The 14,885-nt window shown below is 48.9% G+C and overlaps 1 protein-coding gene across 1 annotated transcript; it reads right to left on the reverse strand.

Moving 5' to 3' along the window:
* Positions 1-2,883: 2,883 nt before the first annotated feature.
* Positions 2,884-14,095, reverse strand: GM2A (ganglioside GM2 activator). The gene is made up of 4 exons (XM_007448030.1): positions 14,006-14,095; positions 8,975-9,136; positions 3,378-3,560; positions 2,884-3,039 (listed from the first exon to the last, which is right to left on the reverse strand). Exons 1-4 carry the CDS (start codon positions 14,093-14,095, stop codon positions 2,884-2,886), a joined length of 591 nt encoding a protein of 196 aa, XP_007448092.1.
* Positions 14,096-14,885: the final 790 nt, after the last annotated feature.

A 14,885-nucleotide genomic window follows, 5' to 3' on the forward strand; every position in this document is an offset into this window, starting at 1 on the left:
CGTGCAAGGATGCAACTGGGAGAATAATGCTCAACTCAAAGATGCAGGAGGGGGAAAAAGGGGGCTGGAGAGGTCACAGTGCGATGGGAAGGCAAAAAAAACAACCAAGGAAGCTGGATGGTGATGAGACAGAATGAAGCTGAGATAACAAGCAGCACAGGAGACAGAAACAGAAGAGTCAGTCCCTGGCATCACCTCAGCTCGCCTGTCGCACTGCCACAAACTCTTCTGGCAGAAACAGCCTAGAAAACAAGCTCCAGAAATCCAGAGATGTCACTCCAGTCAGAATGGGCATCATCAAAAAATCTACAAACAATAAATGCTGGAGAGGGTGTGGAGAAAAGGGAACCCTCTTGCACTGTTGGTGAGAATTTAATTGACACAGCCACTATGGAGAACAGTAAGGAAGTTCCTTTAAAAACTAAAAATAGAACTACCATACAACGCAGCAATCCCACTGCTGGGCATATACCCTGAGAAAACCATAATTCAAAAACAGACATGTACCACAATGTTCATTGCAGCACTATTTACAATCGCCAGGACATGGAAGCAACCTAAGTTTCCATCATCGGATGAATGGATAAAGATGTGGCACATATATACAATGGAATATTACTCAGCCATAAAAAGAAACGAAATTGAGTTATTTGTAGTGAGGTGGATGGACCTAGAGTCTGTCATACAGTGAAGTAAGTCAGAAAGAGAAAAACAAATACCATATGCTAACACATATATATGGAATCTAAAAAAAAAAGGTTCTGAAGAACCTAGGGGCACGACAGGAATAAAGACGCAGACGTAGAGAATGGACTTGAGGACACAGGGAGGGGGAAGGGTAAGCTGGGATGAAGTGAGAGAGTGGCATGGACATATATACACTACCAAATGTAAAATAGATAGCTAGTGGGAAGCAGCCGCATAGCACAGGGAGATCAGCTCGGTGCTTTGTGACCACCTAGAGGGGTGGGATAGGGAGGGTGGGAGGGAGGGAGACGCAAGAGGGAAGAGATATGGGAACATATGTATATGTATAACTGATTCACTTTGTTATAAAGCAGAAACTAACACACCATTGTAAAGCAATTATACTCCAATAGAGATGTTTAAAAAAAAAAAAGAAAGAAATCCTGAGATGGGATCAATGAGAAAATATGCAGCCACAACAAAGGAGGAATTCTCCTCAAGTTAAAAAGATTTATTACAATTCTAGCCTTCATGTGAGCCCAGAACCCGGGGCTGGTCATGGGTGATTAAGTTGTCATGAGAGGACAGGACAGTGAACAAAGCCAGGCACGTGACATGAGTCCACCTCTCTTCGCTGGATCCCTGCTCCACAGAGTGGCTGCTGGCGGGTCCGCCCCACTCACCCTGACAGTGCTCCAAGGCCAGGGCAGGCAGCCTCGTGATCCCTGAGCTCACAGCTCTGAGGCCACCTCCACTCCCCCAGCACTGGAGGAGCATTCTAGGGTCAGGCACTATGGCTTTGACCCGATGGAGGGAGACACAGTGGTGGAGGAGTTGTCTCAAGGTTAAAAGGACAAGGCATGCATGTTCTTATATCCAAGGCCAAGAACTGGCCACCCATGAGCCAACCAGATTTCCCCAGTGACAAGTATGTTTGGCCCCTTCTGCCTGCTCAGTATTTAAAAAAATAATTCGTTGCCAATATTTAAAAATTGATTTCATATAAAAGTCTGGATTTCCGGCTTCTCGAGGGAAAAAGAAATTGAGAATATTTGGCAATGCTGGGCCCATACTCTCCTGTGGTACTCACTGGCTATAGCTAGATAGCAGCTGTCCCTACGGACCAGATGTGCCCTTCCCAACTCACCCCAGTCCCCACATCGCTGATTATACCCCCAGCTCGAGACTGGGCAGCAGCTGCCTCGGATATGTTATACAAAGGAAAAAATGGAAGATGTGCCCGCAAACAGCATGTTCCTCGTGGTCCTCATCACATACTGATGTCTTGCGCTTTGCCCTGCAGGTACCTGAGTTCGCAGACTGTCTTAAACACAGAGCATTCTCAGGTATCGCTCCCATCACATGCCCTGCCTCTCCAGGATACACTGTGCCCCACTGTTAACTGGGCAAGTCTAGAAAAGAACACTAAATCATAGATGTTAATGGAGGAAGAGACTGAGATCGACTCCCTCAGACCCTTCATTGTAAGATGGGGTGGGAGTAAAATGAAAACTGTTAGTACTCTCACTCTGCTTTTAGGTCAGCGACGCACACAAAAAATCAATGAGAAAAATCATAAAGGTACTTCAGGAGACCAAGACTGGGTCAGCCTGAATGTGGGGTCACAAAACGTGTTAGCCCCCTTCCTTGACCGTTTAGAAAATAAGCTGAGCTCTTAGAGAGAAAGCCATGGGGGTGAGGAGGAAAATGCGGTGGCCAGCCCAGTAGATGTCCTGGGCTGTCAAAAACCACCAGACTCGGGGCTTCCCTGGTGGCGCAATGGTTGAGAATCCGCCTGCCGACGCAGGGGACACGGGTTCGTGCCCCGGTCCGGGAAGATCCCACATGCCGCGGAGCGGCTGGGCCCGTGAGCCATGGCCGCTGAGCCTGCGCGTCCGGAGCCTGTGCTCCGCAACGGGAGAGGCCACAACAGTGAGAGGCCTGCATACCACAAAAAGAAACCCCAAAAAAAACCCCAAAAAACCACGAGGCTCATCCTCCGTTAGGTTAGGGCTGCTGGCCCACACCTAAAAATTTTGTAGGTGGCATAAAATGACTTTCAGCGGGGGAGTGTCATCATTGTAGAAAGGGGTTTGAGAAAGGACGGAGAGTAGAATCTGGCCTTGGCTAACGTTAAGACAGAAGAAGAGGATGCCTTCCTCACATCCCCTTCATTCTGCTGTGGCAGGTGCCACCTTATTTGCCCTTTAGGGAGGCGGAGATTTTGACACAGCCCAGATGCTCCCCGTTGATGCTTAGCATGATCTTCGAGCAGTAGTTCCCACTGCTGAGCCAGCTGGGCAGCTCCAGGTCAGGCAGGAAGAAGTCAGACTTGGGAAGTGAGTAGGTACCCTGTGGGAAAGGCAGTGGACCACAGGTCAGTGAGAGCCTACAGATGGGACCCTCACCTGGAGTGACCTCTAGGATTGCAGGTGCAAACTGCCCCTCCTCCCACTCTCCTAAGAGCCATGTAGATCATAGAATGTGATAGCAAAAGGACACCAGAGGTCAGATCGAGCTTCAGGTCTCCCATTCACAGTTGGATAAACCGAGGTCCCCAAAAGATAAGTGATTCAGGATAGATCATATCAATTTACACCCACAGACATCCAGGTCTGCAAGAGAACATCTCCAAACCCCATGTCTCTACTCTAGTCGTGGTGGGAATGCTCTCCCCTCCCTATACTTACTTGTTTGAAGGGACAGTGACAGGGAAGCCCATAGGTGTGCAGGGGTTCTGGGCAGGGATTCTCATCGGGAGTTAACACTTCAAGCACATTACAGAAGTTCTCGTAGGTGCAGCTGCCAAGTTGCTCCATACATGGGACTTTGACCCAAAAGCCAGCCACTTCCTTCTCCAGAGTTAGTACCACCTGGTGAGAGAGTTGGAGAAAGTGTAAAATTCCAAGGCAAACATACGAGTTCCTCTGCCTCTTTAAAAGGTCAGCCTTTTATTTTAACAGAGTTTTTAATTGGTTGGGATCTGGGAGATATCCTGATCGAGAAATGACAGTATTGTGGCACGTGCTCCAACACTACCCTTTCCTGTGCCCATGGCTGACATTAATAATCAAATGTAACTTTTTTCTCCCTGCACTGAACCACACAGTCTTATAATTCTTTAGGTCGTCACTACCCATTGGTTGAAGTTGAAATGCACTTGTCATCTAACTGCTAATTGGCTAACTGTGGCACTGCTTCTAGACTTTCCTTCTCAGCCCAATCTTAGCTGCAGAACCTTTTCCTTCAGAGGACTTCAGGCAGCTACCACCAACTGATTGGAGTTGGTTACCAAGATGAAACCCATCTGCTATTCTTGGATCCTATTTTCTCTGTACAGCCACAGAAGACAGAAGTGAAAACAACAGGAATTTACAGAGGGATCATTCTGGGATTGCTATTAGGAAGATCTGAACAATCATAGTGAAGTTACAAGAGATGGAACTACCTCTAGAAGAGATGGGCTGCCTGGACCCTGTTGGGGAAGCTACAAAAGGACTCCTGCACCCAGAGAGAAGCTGGATGGGGAGATCTGTGAGTACCTCACACCTCTATGCTGCCACGATTCTGCTCCTGTTCTGGAGGTGGGGGCTGACCAGTTGTGCCTGGCACGGGCTAAGCATTCACTAAGTATTAGCTGCCTAAGAGCCAAATGAGTGGTGCCTTAGGGACCACGATTGTATCCCCCCAAAGGTGTCAGCGAAGAGTGTCGGGAAAGGGCAGGAGGATTCTCTGTGGGTGTAATGGCAGGAAACCACTCTCGGCTGTAATATCACAGCATCCTATGAATCCCAGCCCCCAACACTTGATTCAGGGCTTTTGTTTCTAAGAGACAAATCCTGGACGGGCACTATTCCCCTTGAGCCTGCTGGGCTCAGGCTGGCTCCCCAGGCTGTGGACTCAGTCTTCCAACTGCCCCAGGTGTCAGGATCCAGGTCCAGGTGGAAGGGATAAGTCCACGCAGCCTGTATCCTGAGTGGACAAACTCAAATTTGCCTCATCCCACTCTGCTGACCCACACGTTATTCCCCACCCCGAGTCATGCACGGTCCCCTCCCAGCCCTCCTGTCTCCTCTCCTGCCAAGCCTGCTTCAACTCCTTTGCCTAGAAAGAGCTGAGGGCCTGGAAGAGAATGCAACTTGGGCCACTTCCTACTCTTGTGCCCTTGGGGAATTTCTTCTGTCTCCATTCCCTTATCTCCAAAATGGGATACTGTAAGAGTGTCTGCCTCTCTCACAAGGTCCCTCTGAGTGAGACAATGCCTGTCAAACACTTAGCATAGTGCCTGAAATCCAAAAATTACTTCCTGCTGGACTTCTCCCCTCCATACCCCTCCTTGTTTTGCTAACACCCCAATGAAAATGGTTGAGCCAGTTCCGCCCTGAACAAGAAAGAACACCCAGCTGAGGGGACCAGCGGGGACCAAGTCCTGCCTGGGCTCCTCCCACCACACTGGAAGCCTGTGGGGCTGCATCCACCAGGAGCCAGGCCTCCCCCAGCCAGGACAAGCACAGCACAGGAGGTACTCAGTGGGGGCACCCCGAACTTAAGGCAACAGCCATGCCTGCCGTTTGGGGATTACAAACCATGGCTGATTTTCCAGTCCTTGTTCTCAGTCTACTTGTTCATATGGCTCAGAAGAGCAAGCAGGGGGAGTTCCCTGGGTGGTCCAGTGGTTAGGACTTGGTGCTTTCACTGCCATGGGCCTGAGTTCAATCCCTGGTTGGGGAACTAAGATCCCACAAGACGTGTGGCGTGGCCAAAAAAAAAAAAAAAAATTCAAGCAAAGCTGAGTAATAAGGGACCATCAATCCCTCTATTCCAGGACTACCTTAGCACCTCCACAGCTCAACCTAAATAAACCCCTGTGTCATGGCACCTGGTTCCACAAGACAGACAGAGGCACTGACGGGTAATGGAATCATGATCCCTGTACCCACCAGGGCGCTTGGGCAAGTCCCTTCCCCCCTCAGGCCTCTGCTCCTCCACCTTGACCATGGAGTATTTGGATCTCATGATCTTGAAGAGACCTACCAATTCTAACATCCTAAGAGTCCAAGTTTCTGGCAAGTTGAAAACAATGACTTTTCTCTTGGCCTCTAGCTCAGGGCTAGGCACACAAGGCTCTAGATAAAGACCCACTGATAGGGGCTTCCTTGGTGGTGTAGTGGTTAAGAATCTGCCTGCCAGTGCAGGGGACACGGGTTCGAGCCCTGGTCCAGGAAGATCCCACATGCCGTGGGGCAACTAAGCCTGTGCGCCACAACTACTGAGCCTGCGCTGTAGAGCCCACAAGCCACAACTACTGAGCCTGTATGCCACAACTATTGAAGCCCACGTTCCTAGAGCCTGTGCTCCACAACAAGAGAAGCCACTGCAATGAGAAGCACATGCACCGCAACGAAGAGTAGCCCCCGCTCGCCACAACTAGAGAAAGCCCACACACAGCAACAAAGACCCAATGCAGCCAAAAATAAAATAAATTAATTAAAAAAAAAAAAGACCCACTGTTAGCAACTGACTTGAAGGGGAGACATTTTGATGAGATCAGGGAAGGGGCAGTTATATCTCAATCACAGGGCTCAGGCAGGGGCATTGCAGGTACAGGACTTTAGAGGGGAAAAAAAAGGTAAAGCTGAAAGCTACGTGTCTAAAAGCCTGAAATAAGTGTACATGCCAAATGTGGTAGCAATTTACAATTCCTGAGGATGGGGAAACCAAGGTCTCAGAGGCTGGAACTTGAGAGCTCAAAGAAGGGAGTTCTAAATTATGCCAAATCCTGTGGAACACATCAAAAGAAAAAGGTGTTCCTGGACAGACTCTAACCTTGCCCATGGCTCACAGAATCTGGCGCATCCAACTTCTAAAAATTGTAGCTGGCATCAAGTCCATCCAGGTTCCAAATGGGACTTTTTTTTCCCCTTAATTTTTTGTTTAATTTATTTAATTTATCTATTTTTGGCTGCGTTGAGTCTTCATTGCTGCACGTGGGCTTTCTCTAGTTGCGGCGAGCTGGGGCTACCCTTCGTTGCAGTGCCCGGGCTTCTCACTGCAGTGGCTTCTCTTGTTGCAGAGCTCAGGCTCCAGGCACGCGGATTCTTAACCACTGTGCCACCAGGGAAGCCCCAAATGGGACTTTTGATTGAAGAAATTTCACTTCAGCAAGGTCAGAAGAGGAGGAGGTTTCTCTCCTGCCACTAACAGGTGCGTGGCCTGGACCAGTCACTCCTCTCTGGGCCCCAGTAACCCCTTCAGGCTCATACAGTGCTTGCGTCCTAGCAGCTCTCCTGGGGGGCGGGGGTCTTTGCTGTCAAGGGGAAAATCCTGGCATACTCCCCTGCTAAAACTCCAAGCATTAATTCCACCTCCCTGCCAGAAAGAGCTCAGGAATAGGAAACATTAGACAGATAAGGACACCAGCCTTGAATGCTGACCTGGGGCAAGTTGTATCCTTCTCTGAGCTTCAGTGTCCCTTATCTGTAAAAAGAGACTCATCATCTTTTCTCCTACCCAAGTGGTGAGAGGCTTTCATTTAATAGCTAGTATGCACATACCCTAAAAAGATAAAGGAACCAAATCAAAACTATATACATAAGAGAAATGTAGGAGGAAGGGAAGGGGCAGTGGGAATCTGAGTCCAATTTTTAAAAGCTCAATGGCCCAAATCTATGACAGGTAATAAAGTACAGACTGACGATGGTTCAACTTACAATTTTTCAACTTTACGATGGTACAGAAGCAATGCACATTCGGTAGAAACTGCACTTCCTGTTATGAATTGTGATCTTTTTCAGGGCTAGCAATATGCAGTACTATTCTCTCTGGTGATGCTGGGCAGTGACAGGAAGCCACAGCTTCCAATCAGCCATGCGATCACGAGGGTAAACAACTTAAACCATTCTGTACCCAGACAACCATTCTGGTTTTCACTTTCAGTACAGTATTCAATATTCAACACCTTATCATAAAATAGGCTTTGTGTTAAATGATTTTGCCCAACTGTAGGCTCATGTACTTGTTCTGAGTGTGGTTAAGGTAGGCGAGGCTAAGCTGTGATGTTTTGTAGGTTAGGTGTATTAAGTGCATTTTCGACTTAACGAGATTTTTCAACTTATGCTAGGTTCACTGGGACGTAAGTTGAGGAAGATCTATAATAGAAAATGGGTGGGGGGGGGACCCATCTTAATGGCCTACAAAGAAGCCAGAAAAAGTCTGGGGGAAGAAAAAGGAGTTCACCAGCTTTTTCCTTCCAAGTCAGTTGTACTGCATCAGTGTTCTTGGAAACGTCTGCAGTTTGCATGGCAGTGGCAGGAAAGCAAGCATGATGGCCAGCTCGCTAAAGAGCTCTTTGCTCCAGACTCAGTGGAGGTAGTGTAGAAATGTGACCCTGGTAGAAAATCACCTGAAGCACAGCTAAAGAAAATGCAGTGACCGAGCCTGGAGAGGACTTGGGAAGAGGTGCTGGGCGAAGCAAAGCCCGAGAGCTGTTTGCACGTACAGGACTCTGTCTGGGTCAAAGAAGCCACAGGAAGAGGTTGATACTAACGGAAATATTAACAAGGGCTAACATGTACCGAGCTGGTCTCGTGTGCCAGGCCCTGTGCAAGGAACTATCCGTGTTATTAACTCAGTAATCGCTCAGAGAAATGTATGAGGTAGAGGCTGTGATTAACCAAGTCGAAGGGTAGTTTCAGGTACACAGATTCCAAATCAGAAATCCTTTTAAAGAGTCAAAAGGAAACTGGTGCCAGAAGAGATCTGCACCAGGACAGGCTGAAGGCATACAAGAATACAGTATATGTCACAACTACTAAGCCCACGTGCTCTGGAGCCCACATGCCACAACTAGAGAGAAGCCCCGTGCCCTGCAATGAAGAGCCCGCATGCCGCAACTAAGACCTGATGCAGCCAAATAAACAAATAAATATTTAAAGAAATAATAATATGGTATAAAGGTAGCAATGCAAACCAGTGAGGAAAGGACTACAATATATGGAGTTGCAATGGATACATAGAAAGTTTCTATTGTTCTGTATGAAAACATGCAAATATCCACCCCCAAAACAGGCAACAGGCATGAATGAACTGGTTATTCCTAAACAAAAATACAAAAGGCAAATAAACTTATGAAAGGACATTTAACAAATCTATGCTTCTTTTGCTGCTCTGGGATTCCAGGATTCCAAAATTATTCAGTTCCCTGAGCATACATGCCTCAGGGCCCTCCCTCTGGCCCATAGCACCTTCCCTCCAGCACCTCCCTGACCCTGCCCACCCCTGGGCTCACCTTCAGAGGATCTTTGAGGTACGCAGTGGTCCTGACCTCAGCACTGATGGTCATGTTCCCAGGAATGACAACGGGGTCAGGTTCCACAGTCAGGCTGTTGATCACCACAGGGTCCTTCCCCTCATCGCAGTTATCCCAGGAAAAGCTACTGACCTGGGAGAGCTAAGGACAATAAGGCAGCAAGAAAAGAAGAGGAAAGAAAAGTTGACACAAGGAACTGTCACAGGTTAGAAGGATTAACAGAGCAGTTTACTGACAGTGTGCCCGTCGGCGAGGTACCTGCCCTCTATGAGCTTCATCTGCAACTCCACATCTGTAAACCTGGAGTAACACCGGTCCTACCCATTTCATAGGCAGGACTAAACTAAAAGACAACCTCCCAAAAGCGTGCTGTGAACTATAGAGCACAGAATCACAGACCTTGAACTTCAAAATAGGAGACTAACCATATCCACCTTTAGTAGATACCTTCTCTGATCTCTCACCTCCCTGCTCCCCACTCCTCTCCAACTCGTCTTGGCATCTCCTTAGAGGGAGGCTTTTGGAGGATTCGGCTTTGCAGCCCATGCCCAGAACCTTATTCACGTCACAGCCCAGGCCCAATCCAGGGCCAGGAACAATAGGGAACACAAAACACAGTGGGAAGCATAACAACATCTAACACCCTACCCTCAAGGAGGCACAATTAGCCCAGGGAGGGACTAGGACACACCTGAAAAGATCTCCAGTGGGCCATCTGTTGATGAACAATCCCTAGTGAAGAAACTTGCGCAATCCTAACCAGTGCTTTCTTAACTCCCATTGCGCATGCCCTGCCCTGTCCCGCACCCCACGTCCTTCCCCTCCCCTCTGCTAAGCCATATCTCCTCCTCTTCCTCCACATCCCCCAAGAGGTCTCCTGATTCCTGGTTCCACCATCGTGTCCGACTACACATGACCACTGACTCCCCACTCCCACAGAACCCTGTCTATGATCTTCAGCACTTCCTATACCGTGCAGACTCTGCCCACCCACTCACACCTTTCCCAGCCCCCTGAAGGCCACCTACGAGAGACTTTCAGCATTCCCACCACGCACATCCCATCTTAGAAGGAAAACTTGCCAGTATCACGTCCCCAAGTTGACCCCTGTCATCAACACAGCCACAGGTAGGTGGGCCAAAAGAGAATACTTAACCCAGGCCAGGCGGACAGATTCTCTCTGCCTCCAATTTGGGAAGTGAGACAGAGGCAAAATCATTCAGAGGCCTTTGGGCTTTGAGCTGTCATGGGGTCATAAGCTTTGAATCAGAGCCAGAACACCTAGACTCATGACCAAGCCAAAGGGACAAGAGCTAAGGGCTCTGCTGGTCTGTGGAAAAGAGAACAGTCGCCCCTGCCTCCGGCCCCCTATCTAAATAGGCAGCGAGGGGGAACAGCCAGGGGCATGGTTTTAGACTAAGATATAGGTAAATCAAGGCTTTAGTTGGTAGACATGGCTTGAAATCATAGCTCAACCACCATATCATGTGACTCTACAGGCCAGTTTCCCCTTTGGAGCTGCAACTTCCACATCTGTTAAGTACAGTCATTTCTACTTTCCTCCCAGACCTGTTGCGAGGGTGAGAGCATGTACATAAAGCTCATAACACAATGCCAGGCACAAAGCATGAGCTGGCTCCCTAAACGATAGCCATTAGACATCCCAGCCACCACTTCCTGCCATTAGTTCCATGAGATTCCTTGTATACCTGGAATAAACTTCCCTTTACTTGGGCTTCTTGAAATGGGCTTCTGTCCCTTGGAATGAAGCATTGGGCCATGACTAAGAAAGGCCTGATTCATCCCTGCATTCCCCACAGCCCCTTAGACAGGGTAGTTACCAACAAATGTTTCCTTCAACATCCATTCCGCAGATATTCATGAAGCAGTGATCACAGGCCCGGGGCCAAGGGCTGTTCATAGAGGTAGACGATTAGAAATGTGCCTGCCCTTCGGTGAGGAGCTTACAGTCCAATGTAAATAACTATTACCCACTATGATCTCTGGGTGCTATAAAAGAAACAAACAGAGGGTCGTGTTGAGAGTAACAAAAGACTCACTTAAATAGGGTGATGAGGAAGTTATAATCCTGCAGGATGAGGAGTCAGCCATGCAAGTACTGAAAGAATGTTCAGGCAGAGGGAACATGGGCAAAGGCCCCGCACTGGCAAGATGCTCAGCTGCTCTGGGCCCTACAAGGCCAGTGGGCTAGACGTAGTGAATGAGGCACCCAAGTAAGCTTAGAGGGGTGGCAGGGTCATTTAATTCATGCCAGACCTCATAGGTCATCCACAGGAGGTTGGATTTCCTATAAGTGCAATGGAACGCCATTGCAGGAGAGGGCCATGCTCTGGTTTATGGTTGAGAATGGACTGCAGAGGGTCAAGTTTAGAACACGGGAGATCAGTTAGAAGGCCAGTATCAAATGAAAGCATGGCTGGGATTAAGAGTTGGGCTGGAGGGTGGGTAGGAGGACTAGCCATTTTCTAGAGCTGCTTTCACAAATTCCAAGGCAGTCTGATTCACAGCGAGGATTGATTCCAGGCTGGAGGAAGTGTCCAGAGTACCCCGCTCCTCCTTCCCTCAGGCTCTGGGGAGACTTAACAAGGTGGTTTCTCGATGGCTGACTAGAGGCTTCTGTCGCAGTGAATTCTGCAGCTGAGTCCAGTCTCATCCGGAAAAGGAAGCATGATGTGTTAGCAATGCCCACTAAGGGCAGGCCTGGCACCAGATATTTGTCATCCCAGCCTAGGCTAACGTGTGGGAAGAGGCAACGTATGGCAGAGGGCAAAGGCACAGCTGTGGAGGCAGAAATATGGGTCCAAATCACAGACCTGGATTAAAACCATACCTCAGCCACTCTCACTAGCTGAGAACATGCGTCAGTTGACCCCTCTTGAGGCTCAATTTCCTCATATATTAAATGGGCATAACTATATCTTCTTACAGGGCTACTGTAAGAGTGAGAAGTTTGTATACAGAAAGTACAGGTCACAACTCCTCAACACTGTCACGGCCATGAAAACACAAGTCTGAGAAACTGTCACAGACCAGAGGAGACTGGGGAGACAGGACAACACATGCAACGTGGTGCCCGAGATTGGATCCTGGAAGAGAAAGAGGATGTTAATGGGAAAACTGGTAGAATCCAAATAAAGTCTAGAGTTTAGCTAGTGGTAATGTGCCTATGTTGGTTTCTCAGTCTTGACAAATGTACCATGGTAATACAAGATGTTAACATTAGGGGAAACGGAGTGAGGAGTGTGTGGGAACTCTGTACTGTCTTTGCAACTTTTCTGTAACTATAAAATTACTCCCCTAAAAAAGTTTATTAGGGAAATAAAGAGCAAAGCACCTGGCTCAACACATAGCACATAGTATGTGCACAATAAATGACATTAGACAGTTATCAGAGAGTCTATTAAGTACCTATTTTGCACCCAGCCTGGGGCTAGACATTCTCCCCTTTTATCTAAGCATTACCACAGCCCAGGGTCATGAGACCGGGTTAATGCTATTGGAGGAACTGGAACTCCCGGTTTCCTGATGCTCAAACACTCACTATCACCCCACAGCCTTCATGTGGCCCAGGGTTTCAGGGTAAGGGTTCCGAATCACAGGAGCCCAGAGAAGACCTGGTGATAGCAGATAAGAATGGAAAGTGCCCCTTGCTGTGTAATCTCAGATGAGTGCCCTATCCTCTATGGGGCTGGGTAAGGTGGGTGAACTCCCTGATGTCTCATGGCCTCTCTAAAACTGCCAATGTAAGACCCTCTGGTCTGGGACAGCATCCACAGCCAAGACATGTAGGAGAGTGGGGATGTAGGACTGGTTCCAGACTTAGCCACACCACCTCATAGTGGTCAGACCTGGAGCCAAGAGAAACATTCTCAACCTACACTCAGGGACTAACTGTGAACCCTCTGGGCCTATAAGGCCAAGAGTTCTTTGCTCCTCCATTCAATAGGCAAAATAGACTCCTCGCCCCTGGGGCAGGGTGAGGCCGAACCCACTGGCTTCTATCACTTTATGAGTTTAAGATATAAGAGCTTTTCCATCCATGGAAGCATTTCCCTTCACCCACAACCATCAAAGAAAGGCAGGTTGGCACTATCCAGCCCATTGTACAGATAAGGAGACCAAGGCTTAAGGAACCCAAACGCCACTCCCATGGATTACAGACAGAGGAGGAATCAGAAGCCAAGCCTCCTAGTCCTATCCCACTTTCCCTCACATCGCCCTGTTCCTGGCTCTGACAAATATTTCCAAGGAGGTTGGCAGGAGGGGACCTAGGCTGGGCCTCTCTCTTTGACTGCTGCCAGAGATACTAAGTGTCTGGCTCCCAGGTATGCAGCAAAGAGGCCATGGAACTAGGCTTCTCTACTTCTCAGAATGACAGAACTTCCCCTTCCCCAGGGTCTGGAGCACAGGGTAACTGAGAAGATAAGGGAGAAGCGTGTAGGCTGTTGCCTCTCCATGCCTCACACCCAGGAGCAGGGCTGCACCTTTGTCGCCAGAGGAGCAAGTATGGACCTTCTGGCCTGGAAAGCCTCTCAAACCCACCCACCCACGAGGAGGAGCAGAGCCTCAGAGCAGTACTGAGGGGAGGGGAAAGGTACCAGGCATTTTCCTGGCGGAAAAGAGAGGGCACGTAAACGGGGCTGCGTCTCTGGGCCTGGGATTAGAGCCTTGGTGTTGCAGTTCCGTAAAATTTCACTCAGACGTTTGGAAAGAGGACAGGAGTACAGACGGGACTGAGATTAACCCTTCCAAAACAGTCTGGAGCAGAGCAAAGCCTTACAGCCCACCCCTCTGTACAGATGGGGAAACTGAAACCCGCAGAGAACAAAGGACCCACTCAGAGTCCCACAGTTAGTGACTCTGGGAGGCTCTGCTGCAAAGAAGTAATTCTGGAGACCGGAGAGGCCACCACCATATCCCACCCCAGCCCGCACATCCCAAGCTGGGCTGGGATGCTGGAAGCAGCCTCCTAAAGGATAGGATGCTCACCCGGTTCGAGAAGACGCGTGCAGCAGCCGCTGGGCCGGCGAGAAGCAAGCCCAGGGAGATGAGGAGAGGAGCCTGCATCAGAGGGTTCATCGCAAAGGGTAGGTCCTCACCGGGTTAACTACAAGTTTCGTGGAGGCTACGACGCCTTTAAATGTCTGCCTGTATTGGTTATGCAAAGCTGTGTATTGCTAGGCAAAGCTGAGTGCGCCCACTTCCTCGTGCGTTCCGCCCCCTCCGGAGCTGAGATTTCGGAGCCGGGGATTGGACAGAGCTCTCCCGGCTCCGCCCCCCCCAAAGGTTCCTCTTTTAGCCCCGCACTTCGCCCTTGGGCGACAGGCCACGCCTTCAGTGGCGAAGGCAAAGCCTGAGGAGAAAAGGGGCGGGTCGAGTACGGGGCGGGGCGGGGCCGGAGTGCGAGGGAGGGGCGGGGCTGTTGTTTCTGAGCTCACGCTGTGAACCGTCACTGCTGGGCCGTCATGTTTTCGTTCGCCCAAGTCCTTCTTGACAAAAATATCATGCTTCCTGTCGATACTACGCTTCCCCTTAGCTGTTACAGTTACAAATTACAGTTACAGCTGTTACAGTTACAAATCACTGTGTCTTTTAAATAATTATTATAATGATAATGATAATTTTTAGTAAGCGCTTTAATGCATGCCAAGCGCTGTTAAGCACTTAACGAGGGAATCCATTTTTTTGCCCCACTTTACCACTGAGGAAACATACATGATAAGGCAGGTTAGCTTTGCCAAGGTCACACAGCTAAGAAGTGATAGAGCAAGGATTCTGCTTATATATACCTCATCAGCCAAGATGTCCCTAAGCTACTACACTTTGTAGTTGAGGTTTAATTTTTTTTAAAGCAATAGGGACCCTATTC

This window comes from Lipotes vexillifer, unplaced genomic scaffold (assembly GCF_000442215.2).
Source record: "Lipotes vexillifer unplaced genomic scaffold, Lipotes_vexillifer_v1.1 scaffold121, whole genome shotgun sequence".
NCBI classification, from domain to species: domain Eukaryota; kingdom Metazoa; phylum Chordata; class Mammalia; order Artiodactyla; family Lipotidae; genus Lipotes; species Lipotes vexillifer.

Bases quoted from the DNA above. Each gene is read 5' to 3' on its own strand.
- GM2A (XM_007448030.1), bottom strand. From the start codon at position 14,095: ATGAACCCTCTGATGCAGGCTCCTCTCCTCATCTCCCTGGGCTTGCTT. The intron at 9,137-14,005 runs GTGAGCATCCTA...TATTGTCCTTAG, and splicing joins CACGCGTCTTCTCGAACCGG to CTCTCCCAGGTCAGTAGCTT. The intron at 3,040-3,377 runs GTAAGTATAGGG...CCTTTCCCACAG, and splicing joins GTCACTGTCCCTTCAAACAA to GGTACCTACTCACTTCCCAA.